Below are 17,802 nucleotides of genomic sequence, written 5' to 3' on the forward strand. Positions count from 1 at the left end.
CTAATCCGACCCGGATCGTCGTGTTATTGCTTTCATAGCGAAACCCACAGACTGTCATGTTCAAGTTCTCAGCAAAGAAGATGTTGCGGTGAATGATGACGGGCAAGCTGGCCACGCCGGCGAGAAGCCAGATGGCAACGCAGGTTATTCGGGCTACAAACATGGTCCGGCGGATCCGCGACTGCACCGGGTGCACGATGGCCAGGTAGCGGTCGATGCTGAGGCACGTGAGCAGGAACACGCTGGCGTAGAGGTTGAAACTTATCCCCGCCGATGCCAACTTGCACAAACAGTTGCCAAAAGGCCACTGGTACTCCATGGCTGTGTAAGCTGCCCAGAGGGGCAGAGTTATCAAAAAGCACAAGTCAGCCAGTGCCAGGTTGAGAAGAAAGATGCTGGCTACTGTTTTTAGTTTCATGTAGCAGTAAATGACAATAACAACCAGGCTGTTCCCGAATATGCCTATGATAAAGATGATGCTGTAAACGGTTGGAACCATAATGTAGATGTAGCTGTGCCTTCCTGAAACGGGACAGTCAACATGGATTCGTTTAACAGTTTCTTCAGAAGAGTAATTTGGAATCATCTTGAACTCTTCAGCTACACTGTAGTTTCAGGGAGAAAATATGAAGCTCACACCTAGGAAGGGAAAAGAGGAAGAAAACAGTATTTGTGATAGGGATTTAAGTTTTAAAAATTCTCAACTAAATGTCAAGTTTTTTTCAAGGCTAATGTGGTCAATGTGTCAATGTCTTTGAATTTTAAAATAAGCCATCTTTAAATGTTTTATCAACCAATTCCCATTTTAATACAGACTTTGCAGAGTAAAATAGAGGTAAGAATGTTAGGAGTTGGCTGAACATTTTTAGATTCTTTTAACATAAATGAAATCTAAAAAACCTCTTTCAATTAACAAAGTTCTAATTTAAAATAAAACTGGTTAGTGAACATACGTCAAAAATAATAAGAGAGACTGAAAATAGTAGATAACTATAAATTCAGGGGAGTCTTTAAATTATTTTCTTTCCATAAATAGGTGACACATATAATGAGCTAAGTTATTCAGATATCTCAGAAACTAAACTTAAGCACTCTGAATACTAATTAATTATGTAAATACAAACTGCAATGAATTAAGAAAATAAGTGACTTTAGATTAGGTACTCATTTTTATCTCTGAGATGAATCACTAGAAATTTTTATCTATACATTGAGCTTAATTCTTTGAGACAATTTTTTACATCACAGAGAGAGATGAAAACACACAACCTAGTATTCCGTTGTACCAAAAATACCTTAAATATTCATCGTTTACTTAGCTCCCCATCTGGCTTGGAACTATGGTATTTAACTACTAGTGAGGGAAAAAGAATCTGAAAATTCAGATATGTCCTGATCTGTTGCACATTAATAACTGTACAAAGAGTTTAAGAAGGGTGCAAGGGGGAACATACTATTTTTCCTGTTGCTGACAAAATTTATGTATCCAAGAGTTGAAGCTGTATTTCTGGACCATAGTAAGTGTACAGCAAGGATATGAAATCTCCTTTTACAGGGCACGTGCTTGGTTTGCCAGGGACTGTGTGTTCTACAAGAATCATTTCCTCATTAATGGCTAATGACTTTAGAAAGCAGGTAATACAGTGTTAAGTGCCTGTGATGCTAGTTACTTTCCCGAGTCTACAAACAGATAGTCTTCCCTGAAAAATATTGGATATTAAAAAAAAAAAAAAATTTGATAGTTACTATTGCACAGTAGTGTTTATTGCTCTTTGCAGGATCCTGACAGCTGTAAGCCAAACCCAACTTGTGCTTCTTAAAACAAAGATTAACTGAAATACTTTGGCTTCAAAAACAAAACAGAGCAAACCCCAAACAGCAAAGAAATCCTTTATAAATGTAAGACCCTGGGCATTACAGATGCATTCAGAAAGCAGAGATGCCCATCATTACAGACACACCAGCTATGTTGTTACAGACGTGTACAGATGCTTGTTATTTGAGTGGTTCAGCACTGATGTTCCTGTTAGTGTGGAATGCCACTGAGTTTAGTGTTTGACTTGCTTTTGTTGGAAGATAAATCTTATTACAAATGGATTGTGTTTTAATAGGGAAGTGAGGCACAGATTTGTTTCAGCAAAGCCCACACAGGAAATCTGAAGTGCAGCCAGGAACTGAACCCAGAATATGGGCTGCAGGCAGCATCTTGTGAGCAAGGTCACCCTTAGGCTCTCAGTTATTTCTCTATCTTAGCTCATGTTCTAGCATATGTTTGCATTAATAGCCTGATTCATTTCTACAAAGCTAGCAGGGTAATTTCAAGATTTAGGTTCTTGATAATTCTATCAAGTTTAGAATATCTAGTAAAATGCAACTAATAGACCCTTTGTCAAGACATGCCATGCAACACTTCCCACTCTTCCATTCATTCTGTGAATTGTTGCTTCAGTTGGTATAAATGTCTCAAAATGACAGCAGCTATTTTTGCCATGTTTAAGAAATTAAAAAGTCAAGCAATAGAGATAACACAAAGAAAGGTTCGCCATTCTGAATGTGGCACTCTAGTACATCCTGAGCAAAACTTGGCTTTCAAACTGTGCCAAATCTCAAATACAAGGTGTTTGGCTCTGTGGAAGGTCAGCCTATCCCTGGGACAGGGAAACCACAATAAAAAGATTTCAAGATTAGTCCTCTTATCTCATCCCTCGGTTATGAAAGTAACTTTGACAGTAACTGATATGTTCTACAACATCAAGGTCTGGCAATGTTTACCCTGTCCCAGCTACATGCTGGTGTTGTGTGGTCAGTTTTAATGTTTGCTCCCTTATAAACCCACTAAAATTACAGCCCAGAACTTTGCAGTAAGCAACTGTAGTGAAGCTTCTGCTCCGGAGATCACCTGGGCAAGTTCAATGGGTGATAACCACAATCAGGCCCAGTTAAGGCTGGGCAAGACCTTTCTCAGTGACAAGATTAACCAGTCCCTGGCACTATTTGGCTCTGTGTGTACTGAGTGACAGATTTAGTGTCTAAGGCAAATGCAGCTGAGGGTGAATATTCCCTGTTTGATGGGGCTGATTCTGTGCCATGGTAGATGCCAAGGCAATTTTCTCATGGTCTCTTCACACACCCCTTCAATGTAGTGTGTTGTGTTGTTTTGCCTCCAATTTCCCTTTTCTACCCACATGGTGACCTGTACTGTTTCATGTCAGTAGCAGCTTTAGTTGATGCTAATTAATAGCATTTGTTCTCTCAAGAAAGAGTAACAGTGATTCTATTACATTTCAGAAATATGTTAAAATGAACAAAAAAATAATTGAGTTGGGAAACTTGTCTGGCACTCTAAGGTATTGAATTCCCTAAGCATATTCTGGAGTGCTTGGGAAATAAAAAAGGCAGACCAATTCTCATGAAGAATCAAGAATTTTGTCAAGAAATAATATTATACCTCAATCTACCTCTGTAAGAATGTGTAATCCTTCTGGAGTTAAATGTTTTGTTGTAACACTGAAGTCAGTGGAATTGTGCAAATGATGTGTCTGATAGGCTATCAGTTTTAAATTATACTAAGCAATTACAGTCAATAAATAAAATAAATCCATCAATATTTTCAGTAAATGAAAAGGAAGCAGAAATATGTAATGTGGTTGCTTTTGGGTAAATGCATATGGATTGCCATCTGTGTATCTGAAAACAGTCTGAATGTTGCTGTGAGAATGAACCTCATAGGAGCTGTACATTTGAAGCACAGTAAGGAAGGTACTGCTAATCCCAAATGGAATTTTAAAATTTCCTGAAAATTCTAAAGTTTCAGAGCTAGCCTTAGGTGGATCTGCTTCCTTGAGCACAACTGTAACTTCAGAGCATTAGGAAAAGCTTCAGTATTGGAGAAGGTAATTTGTTTTGGAAGGCATGGGCCCATGGCTGTGCTGAGTAGTGAGAGAGGGCCACCATGGCAAAGTGAATTCCTTACAGGCAATGATTTCTTTTCCATCCCACTGTCATTTTTTCCTGTTATTCTCACTTGCCACAGTTCCTCTGCTTGTCCCAGGATCATGGCTGTATGCATTTATGCAAAGTAGATACTTCTACACAGGAGGAACTGCAGATTCTTTTAAAGTGTTAAAGAAATAGATGGCTGGTACAGCTCTATGCTGCCAGAATTCAACACAGCGGGTTAAACCACTGTCCAGTTAAATGCACATATTGAAGTTGTGCACATGGATAATTCCATGTAAAGCATCTCAAATGACCTGTGTTAACATAATGATAATTGGATCATTTTAAGGCTGATACAAAAGGAGCTTTTTCTAAGAGGACTGAATTGATGTGACTGTGAATGGCAAACAAATTATCTGGTGAGCAGCAAACTCCTGTTCTGAGGTACTGTCCTGTTTGACCTTTTATCTTTTTTAATTACAATGATTACAATGAGTCACTGATAATGAAATGCTTCAGACTGGTCTACCAACTATTATTTACCACTGCATTCATTGCTTCTGTTGGGTGAACATGCCTCCTAATTAAACTGCCTGTGGAAACAACAAATGCTGGGCTCATGCAAGGTAAACAGCACTTTGCCTACTGAAAGATAAGATAGCACTGGCTGTGGCTTTCTGTGAAAACTTCATCTGCTATAAATAGGAAAGCAGGTGTCACAAGTCAGATTTTGAACAAAAATGTACTTAATATTTGCTTTGACAAAGACTAAATAAATGCAGGCTGACCAACCCTGCCACAGCTCAGCCACCTTACCATTAGATAATGTGCACTTCCCTTCTTCTGACAGTAGGCGGGTTATTTGCTTTTCTTACATATGAGAAGATATTTCTATGTTTAAGAGGATGCTGCATTCTATTTTTATATAAAATTATTGCAGAGGGAGAAAAGAGAATGAAAAATGTTTGGAACAATAGGTTCAGTATATTAGCTATGTTTCTTTCTTTCTGGTGGAATAAACTTTCCTTTATCTTAAGAGTTTAGTCCCCCCTTTTCCTAATTTATTCTAACTGCTGAGAAGTAATGACACTTACACATGCTTTATTGCACAGGCTTTTAAGGTTTTTTTTCTGCCCAGCAGAGTAACCCTTTCTATTCTCATGGCCTTAGTGAATAGAGCTACTTCTATTTCATACACACACTACGGCATCTTCTCCACGTTCCTGGAGTTCCTGAGCAGTATCATTGTGAAGCTGTAGATTTACCTTTCTCCTAGCTCTTATTTCTTCTGCTAGTTCTAACAGTCTGTATTTCCCACTTATGGCTTTCCTAAATATCTCTAAACCAGAGTTGATAGATGAATTGTGAAGGGACAGAGAACTACAAACAAGGGTATATAATTCAAACTGTGGCAGCATTACAGTGGGCTCTTGTCGTCACTGCTACCACCTTCCACAGAGGTTGGCATTAAATGTCAATAAATCAAAATATTACTGAAGAGAAACTGTGATAGGTAGTACAGCACGAGACACTGTCTGCACATCAGCTCACAAACACCAAGAACAGAAAACAAACCTCAGCAGACCTGTGTTAGCAGCTGTCAAGCTGGCCATTGCTCTGCAATTTTGGATCAGGAGGTGGTCTGACATCAGAACAAACAGAACTTGCAGGACCTTGTACTTGCCTTTGAATTTTCTTTTAACAACTGTGCAACTGAGGCAACTGCCAGTCTGTTGAAATTGCTGTTAATTTTGTGAAGTTTGCTTTATTTATTTAACAGTATGTATCTTTTTAATGGTCTAACCTATATATGTGGATTCTTTGTGCCTTCCCCTTGCAAGAGCTCAAGCTTGTCTGCTTCACTTGTGCTGGCTCTAGATAGCTGGAAAACAAACTGCCCATGATCCTTTTAGGATCTGGTTCTCTATAACATCAAAACCTAAATTTATTATTACTTTTTTTGTGCTACCAGAACAGTTCCTGTTACCTTGCAAATTTGATCTGTTTATGTACTCTGACCTTCTCTGTAAGAACTTCTCTGTATTTATTTCCTCTGGCACACTTCAAAAGAGTCTGTCCTTCTGCAGGATGGCTTTATAGTTTATTCTGAGAAGAATTAACATCTCTCTTCTGTTTGTTCTCATGGACTACTCTCATTAATTTTCTCTTCACTTCCCAAGTATCTTTCAAGTACTGTTTCGGTTATAAAATTTATGTGGAAAAGGACAGATGAAGGGGCTTTTTTCCTCTGGGAAAAATTGTGGAATGTCTGAACAGTGGAATTGGGGGTGTGTGTGATTTTTGAATGATTATGGGGGAGGAAAACGCAAAAGTAAGTAACACAGTTAAACAGTGACATTTAAATTGCTTTGAAGTTTAGCTCATATAATATAGATTTTGACCACTAGAGGTCTGTATTTCCCACTTTAAAATAAGAGACTTGCTATGTTTTATACTCAAGTGCCACCACTTTTCAAAATATCCCCTTTGTTCAAGATTGCCTTACATTTTCATCTTAAATAAAATACATATCCTTGTATTCCTGTACTTATTTAAATTTAATGTACCTGAGGTAATTATTTTCACTTTATTTTAGCATCTACTAGCTTCTATCTAATTTCCTGTATTCTGGCACATTACTAGTTTTGCTAACTTTCAGTCTAATTCTTGAACTTTTAAGTCTTAGAATAAGATCTCGATATTTTATTTTTTCAGAGACATATGCAACATAAACTCTCTGTGATCCAAATTAAGAAGAATATTTTCAAAGAAACTTCACTTTAGCAATGCAGATGGAAAAACAGCGACACCTTCTCATTCAACTAAGGTTATTTTAGAACTAGCTAGACATGTTGTTAATCATACAGCTCTTTTTCCAAATATCAGCCAATTTTGAAGGAAGATATTTTTACTGTTGAAAATGACACTTCAAAGTACTCTTTTTTTTTTTTTTTTTTAAAGCAACTTAAGGGACTTTTAGAAGTTGAAAGGTAAACACAAGCCTACACAGTGTTATCCAAATAATGTATATACTTCATGAATTGTAAGAAATGTAATAATTTGAAAATAGAAGCATATGTAACACTTTTTACACCACTACTAACCCCCACTATTACTAATATACTTGGGTTTGTCATTACCTCTTTGGACAGTGTCAGTGCACGATGGTGTTATTCTGTGTCAAATTACATGTTAACCTAAATAGTTTCCTAATGCTGGTAAGGGCAAGCAGCTTTTAATTCAGATGGAGCAGAAGGGTTGTTAGTGTTACGATGACATTTATTTTATTGAAAATAGTAGATGAGCAAACTAGAACCAAAAAAATGACATAAACTATACTGTCCTATGCCAGATGAGTTGGACTAATCAGTATCTTGTCCTGTATTTATGTCCAACGGGTAATACAGTGTCAGTGTATCTCTGTGCACTTAAGGGATGTTTGGGTACAAGCATACAATGTTTATATCTCTAAGCTGCTAAAAATAGGAGCATTTAGAGAGAATAGAAGTGATGTATAAAGACAGAAAAGCAGCAAGCAGTTGGCTTGAGTTAAAATAAAGAATAAAGCAATCTAATCCATTATTTTAACACTTTGTTTGAAATTGATGTGGCAAAAATTGGCGTAAGAGAAAGGCCATTTCTAAACACTAATTTATAGGGCTGTGGAGTGATGAATAAAATCTTTCAAGTATATTTTTTGGACATTAAATGCTAATATACTACAATGTAAGATGTGACAATTTTTCTGCTCTTTTTAGCAGTCTACAGTGTAATAATGCCAGTTATAATGAGAGCAGTTGCAGTAGCAGGGAAAGTTTGGGCTATTTTTTGCATGTACTCTCACAGTACTCACAGAGCCCAGAAACATTGGAGTATCTCTTCCTACTACTTTGCTCTTTGGACACAGCTAATTATACCAATTCCCAACTTGTGTACGTGTTTTTTTTCCCCAGAATCTGGGAAGCCCTGATTCTATAAAATTTTGCTTGTAGATGTTAATGCCAAAAAAGGATTGCTCAACTTCACTAGAGTTTCTGAACCTCACCAGAACTTAGTGGTTTAGTGAATGCTACCATAGCAAAGATTATGGGTATTTTTTTGTACAAAATTTGTTGACTGACAGATCAACAGGGAACTCATTAGAGTTAGCTAAAAGTCTTTCAGTTGAGGGTAAGTCTAATTCTCTCAGTTTATAGGTTTCATTTTTAGGATTCTTTAGATTTAAGTTTCAAAGTAAACATTGATTTCCTCTTATACACACATAATTTTGTTTTCTCTGCTGTTAAGAGTAAGGAAAATATTCTTGGGTTCAATCCATGTAGAAATTGATTCCAAAACACTGAAAGATTAACCACTGTCAACATTCAGTGTGTTTAATCCCTTGTGGAAGATCAGTGGGGTGGTGGTTTTAGACACTGCTGGCTCTAGCTTGACAGTGTACCAGATATTTTAGACTTTTCTATCTAGTTTTCTTGTCTCTTTCTTCCCATTTATCCATCAGAGCAATCTGTTTTCTTTCTTTGACCAAGGCTGCGCAAATGTGTTGCAAACTCTCTGGTGTTTAATATGTCTTAGGTATTATATATCCTTAAGAGATATGAATATGAAATTATCCCCATAGCAGTAACTTAAAACTGAAAAGATAATTAAACAAAGTAAAATATATTTCTAGATTAATAGTTCTGTTTCAGTACTTCTGAAACTAAACATCACAATGCTAAGCTTCAGAAAAGATGTTTGAAAGGGGAATCTCACTGAGTCCTATCACCTTGGTTGGTCTGCCTTGACAGAAATGAATATCATCTTTTCCTTATCTAGATTATTAAACCTATAGCCAAATTAGTTGTTATAGCAAGAGGCAGTCACTGCTCTTGTTTATAACACATTGTAAAGGATTGTCTCTTCCTCTAGTAGAGGCTGAAGACACATGCATATTAAGACTTTGAAATGAGTGCATTAACTACCATCATCAATCCAGCATGGGTCTTTGCACCTCTGCTCTGGCCATTAGCTTTACCAAAAAGGAAGATTGGTACCCTTCTGGGAGAAAAAAATGATCAATAATCAGCAGGCCAACCACATGTCTGCTTCTAAAGATCATGTCACCTCCTCATACTGCTAACAATGTCATTTACAGCACATTAGATGAAAGTAAATGAAAGACAAAGTATTTCAGAACAAGGTAGGACTAGAATTTCTAGGGTTTTCAGCACTGACATGAAAAGTTTTTTGAAGAGCAGCACAATGTGCTATTTTAGTATGAATACATATCTTACTGCAAGTTTTTAACTTCAAATTTGATGCCTGGTTATGAAGTATCTTTTGGGTATTTGGAAATACATGAAAGATTCAATAGTTAACAAGAATTAAGCCATCAAGTCCCAGAACGAATAAAAATGAGATTAGTTTGAGCTGTGAAAGGTTACATGCTGCATGGTTACTTTCTCTGAGTGATAGTAAAGGAATGAATTAACACATTTCCTTTATTGCAGTTGGAATTGCCTATATAAAATATAGTGTGCCCCATGTGATTGTTTTTAATAAAAGACAGAAATCGAATTCAGGTTTGTAAAATGTGAATGAAATCATTTGATGAATTTTAGGTTTCTCTCCTGGTACCTTAGTTCCATGGAATAAGAAGTTTTAAAGTTTTTTTTGTTTGTTTTGTTTTTTTAATTACATTGCATGGCACACCCTACACAAATGTAGCTTCTGGATACCTAACCCCACACGTGAAACTTCTCCATTGCTTCCATGTGTAATGCACCATAAGATTCTATTGTGAACTCTTCCAATCTGAGAAGTAAGGGAATTTACATTAATTCTGGCCTTGACCCAGATTTGTATTTCAGTCATATTAAAAGTGCTGTGGAGAGGTAAGAAAGAAAAAAACCTTACTGAAATAAAAAGCACTGGTTTCAGCACACCTTATCATGGCCAGCTGTAATAGCAGAGATCAGGTACAATGAATGGGGTATCTCACCTCCTTTCAGATCATTTATAAAGCACAACTGGCTTACTGGACATTTCTGGATATTACTGGATATTTATGAATCTGTCCTTAAGGTTATATGGCCCTCTTCACTGAAGCTTGAGGGTTCCTTCTTCAACATGCAAAAAATAGTAACAACTGTTCTTCTTGCCCAACTTGTAGGAGAAATGCTATTATATTACTGTGATTTCAAGCAAGTAGAGCTTAATAAAGGGTTACAATACATTTTATGTGCTGTTTTGAGTGTCACTGGTCTCTGATCACTCCTATTCTTGCTGGAAGGAATGTTAGCTGGAATGCAGCCAACACTGAAAGTTTTTAAGTTTCATTGTCCAGATCTTAGTCTTAGTCAGTGGTTGCACTGGTCCAGCAGAAGGGAAGTATCACCAGGAGAGTGCCCTTTTGTGGGGAACAAAGGCTGCTTCCACAAACTGCTATAATTGCAAGACAGAGCTTGCTTACCAGCCTCTAGGTAAAAACAGGTGAGATTTACGTAAGTTTAAGCTCTTGGTTATATTAGTGGCCGTTAATAATTTACCATAAAAAGGTATTTAATGCATCTAAATTAGAAATAATAATGTTATAAAATGGTTACTGCATGAGTGGCATTCTCACAGCAATATGCAATCATTGTCAGAACCTTTGCTGCTGCTGGCAGAGATTACGACAGAAAATGGAATGGAAAAGCCAAAACTTGAATTGTTTTCTCATGAACCAAATCCCCTACTTCTGGGAGAAAAGGATTTTTCTTGGTCTTTGGTCTTTTTCTGGCTTACAGCTTTACTGTGAAAGACACAACTCAATCAGTGGTGTTACTAGTATAAATGTAACAAAAATAATGTTTTAATTAGGTTTCTGTTGCTCCCTCTAGGCAAGGATGTTTCTAGGAAGAAGGGTAGGGGACACAGCTAATAATTTTGTAGATAAAGTTGGGAGGTGATAGCACTTCTTTGTGGAACTTCCAGTTAGTCCAAATAGAGGCTTTCTTGCGTTGTCCAGGTAGTTTATTTTATTCAGAGATCACAGTGTCATTTGCCCCTCTCCCAGAGTTGTGTAACTTTTCTGCTAAGCCAGAAGACACAGAGGCAAAAATGAACATTATGTTTGCAGTTTATTTGCACTCCTGAACAACTTTCCTTGGTTAAAGGTGACATAATAATGTGATCAGCAGCGAACTCTGCAAAATAACTTTACTTCTACTTTTCTGGTACAAGGAACTGCCTTTCTGTACTTTCCTGTAAAACAGTAAGAAAGGTGCCACCAGAGAGCATATAGAGATTTGCTTCAAGTTCTAAAAAAAACCAGTAACGTCTTGATGTGCATGGCAACATTCTGATGTGTGTTGAAGCCTTACCTGTACGTTAATCCTCAGAGGAACATTTTTCTGCCATTGAGCTAAATCACCAGGCTGGGGCTATGATGTGCCTATGAGTTTAACAGGCTCAATATGTAGTCCTTTCTGCAGGATGGGCTTATTATTTTTACATCCCACTCCCCACCCAACCCCCCTGCTTCCCCCCTAAATATAAAAGGCAAATGTAAGTTAATGAATAACAAGCTTTAGAAATGCATTGTGAAGAGCAATTATCTTCATCTGCATTGATGGCTAATCTGTCAAAAGCAGGAGAGAGAAAAGAAACACTTAAAATTCTCTGCTTCTACTCCAGAAATGGAGAGACCTCCTTCATACAGAGGTGTTCCACTTTCTAATCCAATGGAAATTAGTTGAATGGACTGAGAGTAGCTCATGTTGCATATTGTTACCTAAAAAGGCTTTCCCTCTCTAAAACCCTCTGATAAATCCCATTCATGTTACCTTTCACCAATGTGGCTAAAGTAACAGAATCTTTTGCTTTGAGTAATGAAGTCATGAACTGAAACACAAACACATGTGCAGATGCAGCATTTCTATGTGAACATAGACAAACCAGTATCACTGAAGTGTCTGTCATGATAACTAAACCAGCTAACGTGGAAGCTTTAGCACTACATATCCAATACGATGGCTAGTGATTTCCATGTAACTTCCCACTAGTCAGTGCTACGGCTCCGAGGAAAGCAAACCTTGCATTGAACACTTTTTATTTCTTTTGCCTGCCTGCTGAAAAACAGCTTTTGTTTTACTGAGGAAGCAAAGGCAATGTATTGTGGATTTCTGTGCAAGGAAATGGAAGTTAGATTTCAACACCTTAGTTCAGAGGAAGCTTTGTCTTGTAATTCAGCAATCTGTAATAGGATTTGGTTCACTGTGTCTGACTGAGACACTTGATTACTTTTCTTATTACATAATTAATTTAGACATCCTTACAGTGGGAAAATATCACACAACGGCAATACCCCTCAGAAAAGACTTTTCTTCCCTAAATGAGAATGTTAGGAACAGCCTGGAGGGAAAAGTTAAAAGATTAAAAGCAAAAGATCAGCATGGAGGCTTCTTAATGAATCGCTCATTAGGGTCAGAAAAAGGGAACCAAAGGCAGAAAGGAAAGAAAACAGTATGAGTAACTGGCAAAGTACAAGAGTTTATTCAGACAAAAAAAATCTTTTAAAATGGTAATGCAGCTAAGCCCAAGAGAAGTTAGTATCATTGTAACTGTTGGTAGGTATAACACTGAGAGCATAGAGGCCCAATTGTGCTTTCAGTTGCACAAAACTCCTGTTAAGGGCAGATCATTATGAGGACTAGAAGAAAATTTGAGAATGTATGAGTCAATTGAACTAGTGAGTTTCTAAGGGGTTAATCAAAGAGAAGGAAAGGTCAAACATAGACACCGTAATCCATGTCAGTGTGAAAGGTATTAACACCCATGGAAAAACAAGTTACTATGATCCTTAGCTCTTTGTCTGGAAGGCGGCACACTTAATAGAATGATCCCAAAATAGATGTTCTGCCAAATTTGTACAGCTTGTTTCCTGTTGTTTTTTTTTTCCCCCCAAAGTAAGATTTATTGCTGTATTTTGAAAATAAAATTAATTGCTGAACTCTTTGCTGTCCTGAGTTGTTCCTTGTGGATACTGAGGACCAGCCACAGAGGTAGCAAAACAAAGGCAGCTGTTACAGCTGGAGTGAGCTAATCTGTGATACTGTGAATCAGTGCATCCTCAAGGACGTGCAGTCTTGGTTCTCAAGCAAACAAAACTGCATAGAAGTCCAGAAAGAGTAGTGCTGTGCTCTCCCAGAGGTGCCACATGAGCCTCACTTTAGTGCTAGGAAAATTACTGTGCACATCCTTGGGTGTATGGCTGTCCTTTACTGACATGGCGCTTTCTTTCATGGCATGTTTAAGAACATGGAACAGCATTGTAAAATATATTTGAAGGCAAAATGGTTTTGAACCATTTCTCTTTGAAGTGCTTTTTAGGAAGCCCATGTGAAAAGAAATATTTTTACCTGATTCAAGAAAAACTGTAATTGTCTAATCATGGTAAGCTGCTAATACCAAACCAAGAGGAAAACAATAAAGACAGAAGTCTAACAGCACAGCTAGAGTTCCAGTTTGACAATATGTTGATTCTTGCCCCACGCTTTCCATTTCTGACTGTTGTACATTGAGTAAAAAGCCTTGGGACAGAGAAAACAAACCCCGAGCAACTCCAATGGTAGCAGACTAACTCCCCTGGGCAGGCGGATAGAGTAAAATTGTATAAATTTAGGCTTGGGCAACAAGAACAATTGGAGAAAGGAGAAAAGATAAAAACCGATAGAGAGTTTACAAAGAAAAAGATAAGGCAACATACATCCTGTCAACTTAGGACATGAATGGTTTCTCAATAAACAAGCTCAGGCTGCATCTTTGTACATCATGTGCTGCTTGCTTTGAGCAAAGGCTCTGGCCAGGCTGTGCTGATGCTAAGGCAGAGTTAAACGGAGGCCAACTGCCAACAGAACATTTTTTAGAGAAGTCAACTTCTGCATTTTTCTCCTTGCGTAAGCCCCCCATCATGAAAGTACAGCTGTTCAGTGGTTTTCTGGAATGTTTCACTTATTTGCGTGTGTCCCTCTAAGCTAGAAATGCTGAGGCACAGCTCTCTTCTGCAGTATCTCCTCTCTGTTTTCAGAAAATTGAGTGGATTCAGGAATCCACTGAATTTTAATTTTTGTTTCCGTTCCTATACTTCATCTACTGAGTATTAGATTCCACTACCCAAGGATCTATCAGTAACTCACAAAGTTGAATGACCTAGAAGTAAAGAAAGGAATAGGTGAATTAGCTGAAATGAGGAGTTTAGTTAAATCCTTCTTTGTTCTGGCTGTAAATTTAATTATAGCTTTCACCTCAAGCAGTGAAATACTGTCTAAATATTGACCTTGCCCAAATTCAGTACTAGTTTCTTTAGATATTGCCAGTTACCTTTTGCTGCAACCTGATTTTTGTCTTGTCTTCAATCATGCCACTCACTGCTGCATTGCCAATCTGATCTCACTTTCCTGCTGTGAGGCCGTCTTCGGTTATTACCTGTTTTCTGTGCCTACAAGAAAAATGCTACTCAGCTACAATAAAAGGAGATAAACACCACAAACAGTAACCAAGCATTCTAGCTAGCCTTGTTATATAGTGAATACCTGGACAGTTTTGCTATCAAACAAAACACAAATGGAATGAAAACTGTAAAAGACACCTGACCAAAGGCCAAAATCTGTAGTTCTTTCACACGATGGTACAGCAGAGAATACTAACAGCATGTCATTTGGAACATGATATTTTCCTGTCCTTTGCTGCAATTTACTTGAAAGCTCAGAGTAATTTTAGTATAATCCATCATTTATCTGAAGATAGGACCAAAAATTATTAGACCAGCAATTCTATTTCATATGTGCTTTGTCTCAAGCAATCACAGCTGTTGGGACTTACACTCAAGATAACCTCTTTTCATTTGTTTGTTACAGCTGAGGTAAAAAAATGTTGAGTATCATAACTCCCCTTGTTTGTCAAATTTGTTAAATTCCTCAAGATGTTCCAAAATGACAAAGATTCTTCTAGGGTACATCTTGCAATTTTAGGGTTTTTTTGTTTTCTTTTGTTGGCAAAGGCTACATTTTAGAAAACGGTACAGAACATGGAATGAGCACTCTGTGTAGAATGACTGTCTATTGGTGAAAGTGATCTTAAGAGACAAATTTGTTGATGGAAAGGGAACTGAAAGAAATACTGTCATTAGCACAAGATTACTGGCTTGCTCTTCACTGCAAGGGTGTTTGGGATCAGAAGGAAGAGACAGAAAATGCTACTGTGATTATACGCAGCCATAATTCCATTGAAACAGTTTCACTGGAGTCTTTCTGTTCTTCAGGCCTCAGTGTTTCGGCCCCGTGAATCAGTTCTGTACATCTTGAAACTCAAAGTGTACATTAGGCTGCCACCTGCTCAAACTGTCCAATGCACTTAAACTCACCTTGTGTTTACATGCAAAAATTTTAACTTTTATGCGAAGTTAAATCCAGGTTAAGTAGCTGAGGTTCAATTCCCAGCAACATCAACCTCTTTATTCCTGGTGGTGGTGTGGAAACTAATCCTACAATAGCGAAAAGAATGATGTAAGGCTTTCCTCCATTTCCCTCTCTCTTCAAAAGTAATCAACAATTTTTATTCTGTTTTCAGAATTCCATGAGATTTCTAAAAATGTTTCTTAGTAGTATTCTGCCATTTTATCTTCTCAAACCTGATCCTAAAATGCAGAGGCTGACTTCTTAAAAACACCATAGTCGCCTTTAGGACTAACTGTCCAAAAATATGAACTGTTATCCAAGAACAATGAAAAATTCTTAATTAATATTTGAGAGGAACACATAGTAAAACACAATATCTGTATCACTGCATTTCTGATGGAATTGTTGTACAGCTGAGGGCAGGAGGAACAAACAGTAGCAGTAAACTAGATAAGGCTTGAAAACTGACCCAAGATTACCCGAAGGCTAGAGATCTAGCTAAACAAGTAATAGAGCCTACAATACAAGCAGGCTGCCTGTAGTGGCTGTGCCCTGACCCAGTCCTCCCAGCTGTGAGCTCTCAATCTTACCATGCTTGCAACTCTGAAAAGATTCTAAGTTTATGCTTCTCTTTCTGGAGAGAGATGGTGGTTGCTGTGCTGCCAGCATTGCTATCAGAAATAGGTGAGGGGAGTACTTTGCTTTGCTGTCCACCACCCTTCCTGACTTGGCCATTTGGCCCCTTTTCTTCATGCATCTCATGTATAGCCCAAGCAGATTTATTTGTAGGCCAATGAATATTGATAATCCATCTCCCCAACTCAACTTCAGATATAACATATCTAAATTCAATTTTAGTTGATCTTTCCTCTTATTGAGGTAGTCTCCTAGAAGATAACCATTAAATTCAGTCAAAAAAAAAAAAAAAAAGCACAAGATTAACCATGTAAGTCAGACATAGTACTTGATTAAAGTAATGCATAAATATCCACATTCTCTATCCACATCAAGACTGAATACGACCTTCTATGAAGTCACCAAGGTAGAATAGGATACTTGAGGTGCAGGGAACAAATACATGCCAACCACTCAGACAACTGGATGCTTCTTAGAGTGTGATTAAGACTCCTAAAATTTGGGCAGCAATAGCCACAGGTGAGCTCATAAATACTACTGGGAGACTAATAACTTCTGAAAAGCAAGAAGTTCCAGAGAAAAAAGAGTGGTAGTGAGCAAATAGGAGTAATTTGTGGCTGCTTAAAGTGTTTTAAACTAACACTATACCTTTGCATAAACAAGATTTTAACTAGGTCGGTGTAATGAGAGTTTGTAATTTATGTAACTTCAAATTACCATATTAATTACTGTGCTCAACAGTAGGCCAGAGAAAAGAACTACCTAAATATGGTCTTTTGACAAACATGGAGGATAAAATTACCACAGAGGAGAAAACTTAGGAGTAGAAAAATGCAGTCAGTGCCCATTATTCAAAATAGAATTTTTTTTAATAGGCATTAACTCTGACACTTATTCCCATGTCAGTCTGTACATTTCTAGAAAGTGTAAATAAATCACCATGTTTACATTCTGCATCTGCCTCTGTTTTTATAGTACAACAAATAGTGAAATTAAATATATTTTCCAATATTTAATATAATTAAAGATAATATTATTCAGGAAACACAAATACCATCATACCATCATGCATCTTCTTGTTCTAAGATGACTGTAAAAAGCAGGCTGTTGAGTTGTGATATTTGAAAGTTAAAGGCAGCACTCTGCTCACTTCTGCAGTGCTGTGGGTACTGGCATTTCAGGATGGTATTTGCTGCCTTTTAAACCAGTAACTTCTAGCAGCAGTTTGCAAAGGCTGTCCAACTCAAGAAGGTACTGTTTTGAAGCAGGAGGCAGGACACCTTATACTGTAGAAAATAGGCACACCTCTGCTTTCCTGCAGTGTGAAAATTAACTCTGTTTCCATCTATTACTATGACAAAAGTAAGGGGAGAATGAAACCAGCTATATTAAAATTGAATGATAAATGTGACTTCTCTTTATTGTACAGGACCACTTTGCTTTATCAGTTCAAAAGCATAAACTAGGAAGAACCCAATAATCACAACTGATTTTTCTCTGCTATGTAGTTCAGGTTGTAGAGAGGAAAAGTTCCTACTGGAAAGGCATATATTTTATACTCTTAATACATGAGCAAAAGCTGAATTTGTAGGCACTTAATATTTTTGAAAGGTGCTGTAATTTAAAAGATTATAGTGGCAACAAGCAAAACAGACTGCCATAGTCAGGAGTATGAAACATTTGTCTGACACTAAAATAGACCTAAAAAAGCCTCTCTACATCATCACGGTAATTACCTGCTTCAGGCCATACTTAATCCTCCTATTCAGACAAAAATCTAATCGTGTTAGCGCTGTGGGTTCATGCA

The 17,802-nt window shown here is 37.4% G+C and overlaps 1 protein-coding gene across 1 annotated transcript in view; it reads right to left on the reverse strand.

Annotated features, from left to right (window-relative positions):
• AGTR1 (angiotensin II receptor type 1) overlaps positions 1-14,436 on the reverse strand; it is a 19,800-nt gene extending 5,364 nt beyond the window's left edge. Inside the window, 2 exon segments of the mRNA XM_017726452.1 lie at positions 1-639; positions 14,284-14,436. The exon segment at positions 1-639 is cut by the window's left edge and continues 11 nt beyond it. Of these exon segments, the coding sequence (XP_017581941.1) occupies positions 1-586 (586 nt within the window). The 5' untranslated portion in view covers positions 587-639; positions 14,284-14,436.
• Between the last annotated feature and the right edge of the window lie 3,366 nt (positions 14,437-17,802).

This window comes from Corvus brachyrhynchos, unplaced genomic scaffold (assembly GCF_000691975.1).
Source record: "Corvus brachyrhynchos isolate BGI_N302 unplaced genomic scaffold, ASM69197v1 scaffold221, whole genome shotgun sequence".
In the NCBI taxonomy this organism is placed as follows: domain Eukaryota; kingdom Metazoa; phylum Chordata; class Aves; order Passeriformes; family Corvidae; genus Corvus; species Corvus brachyrhynchos.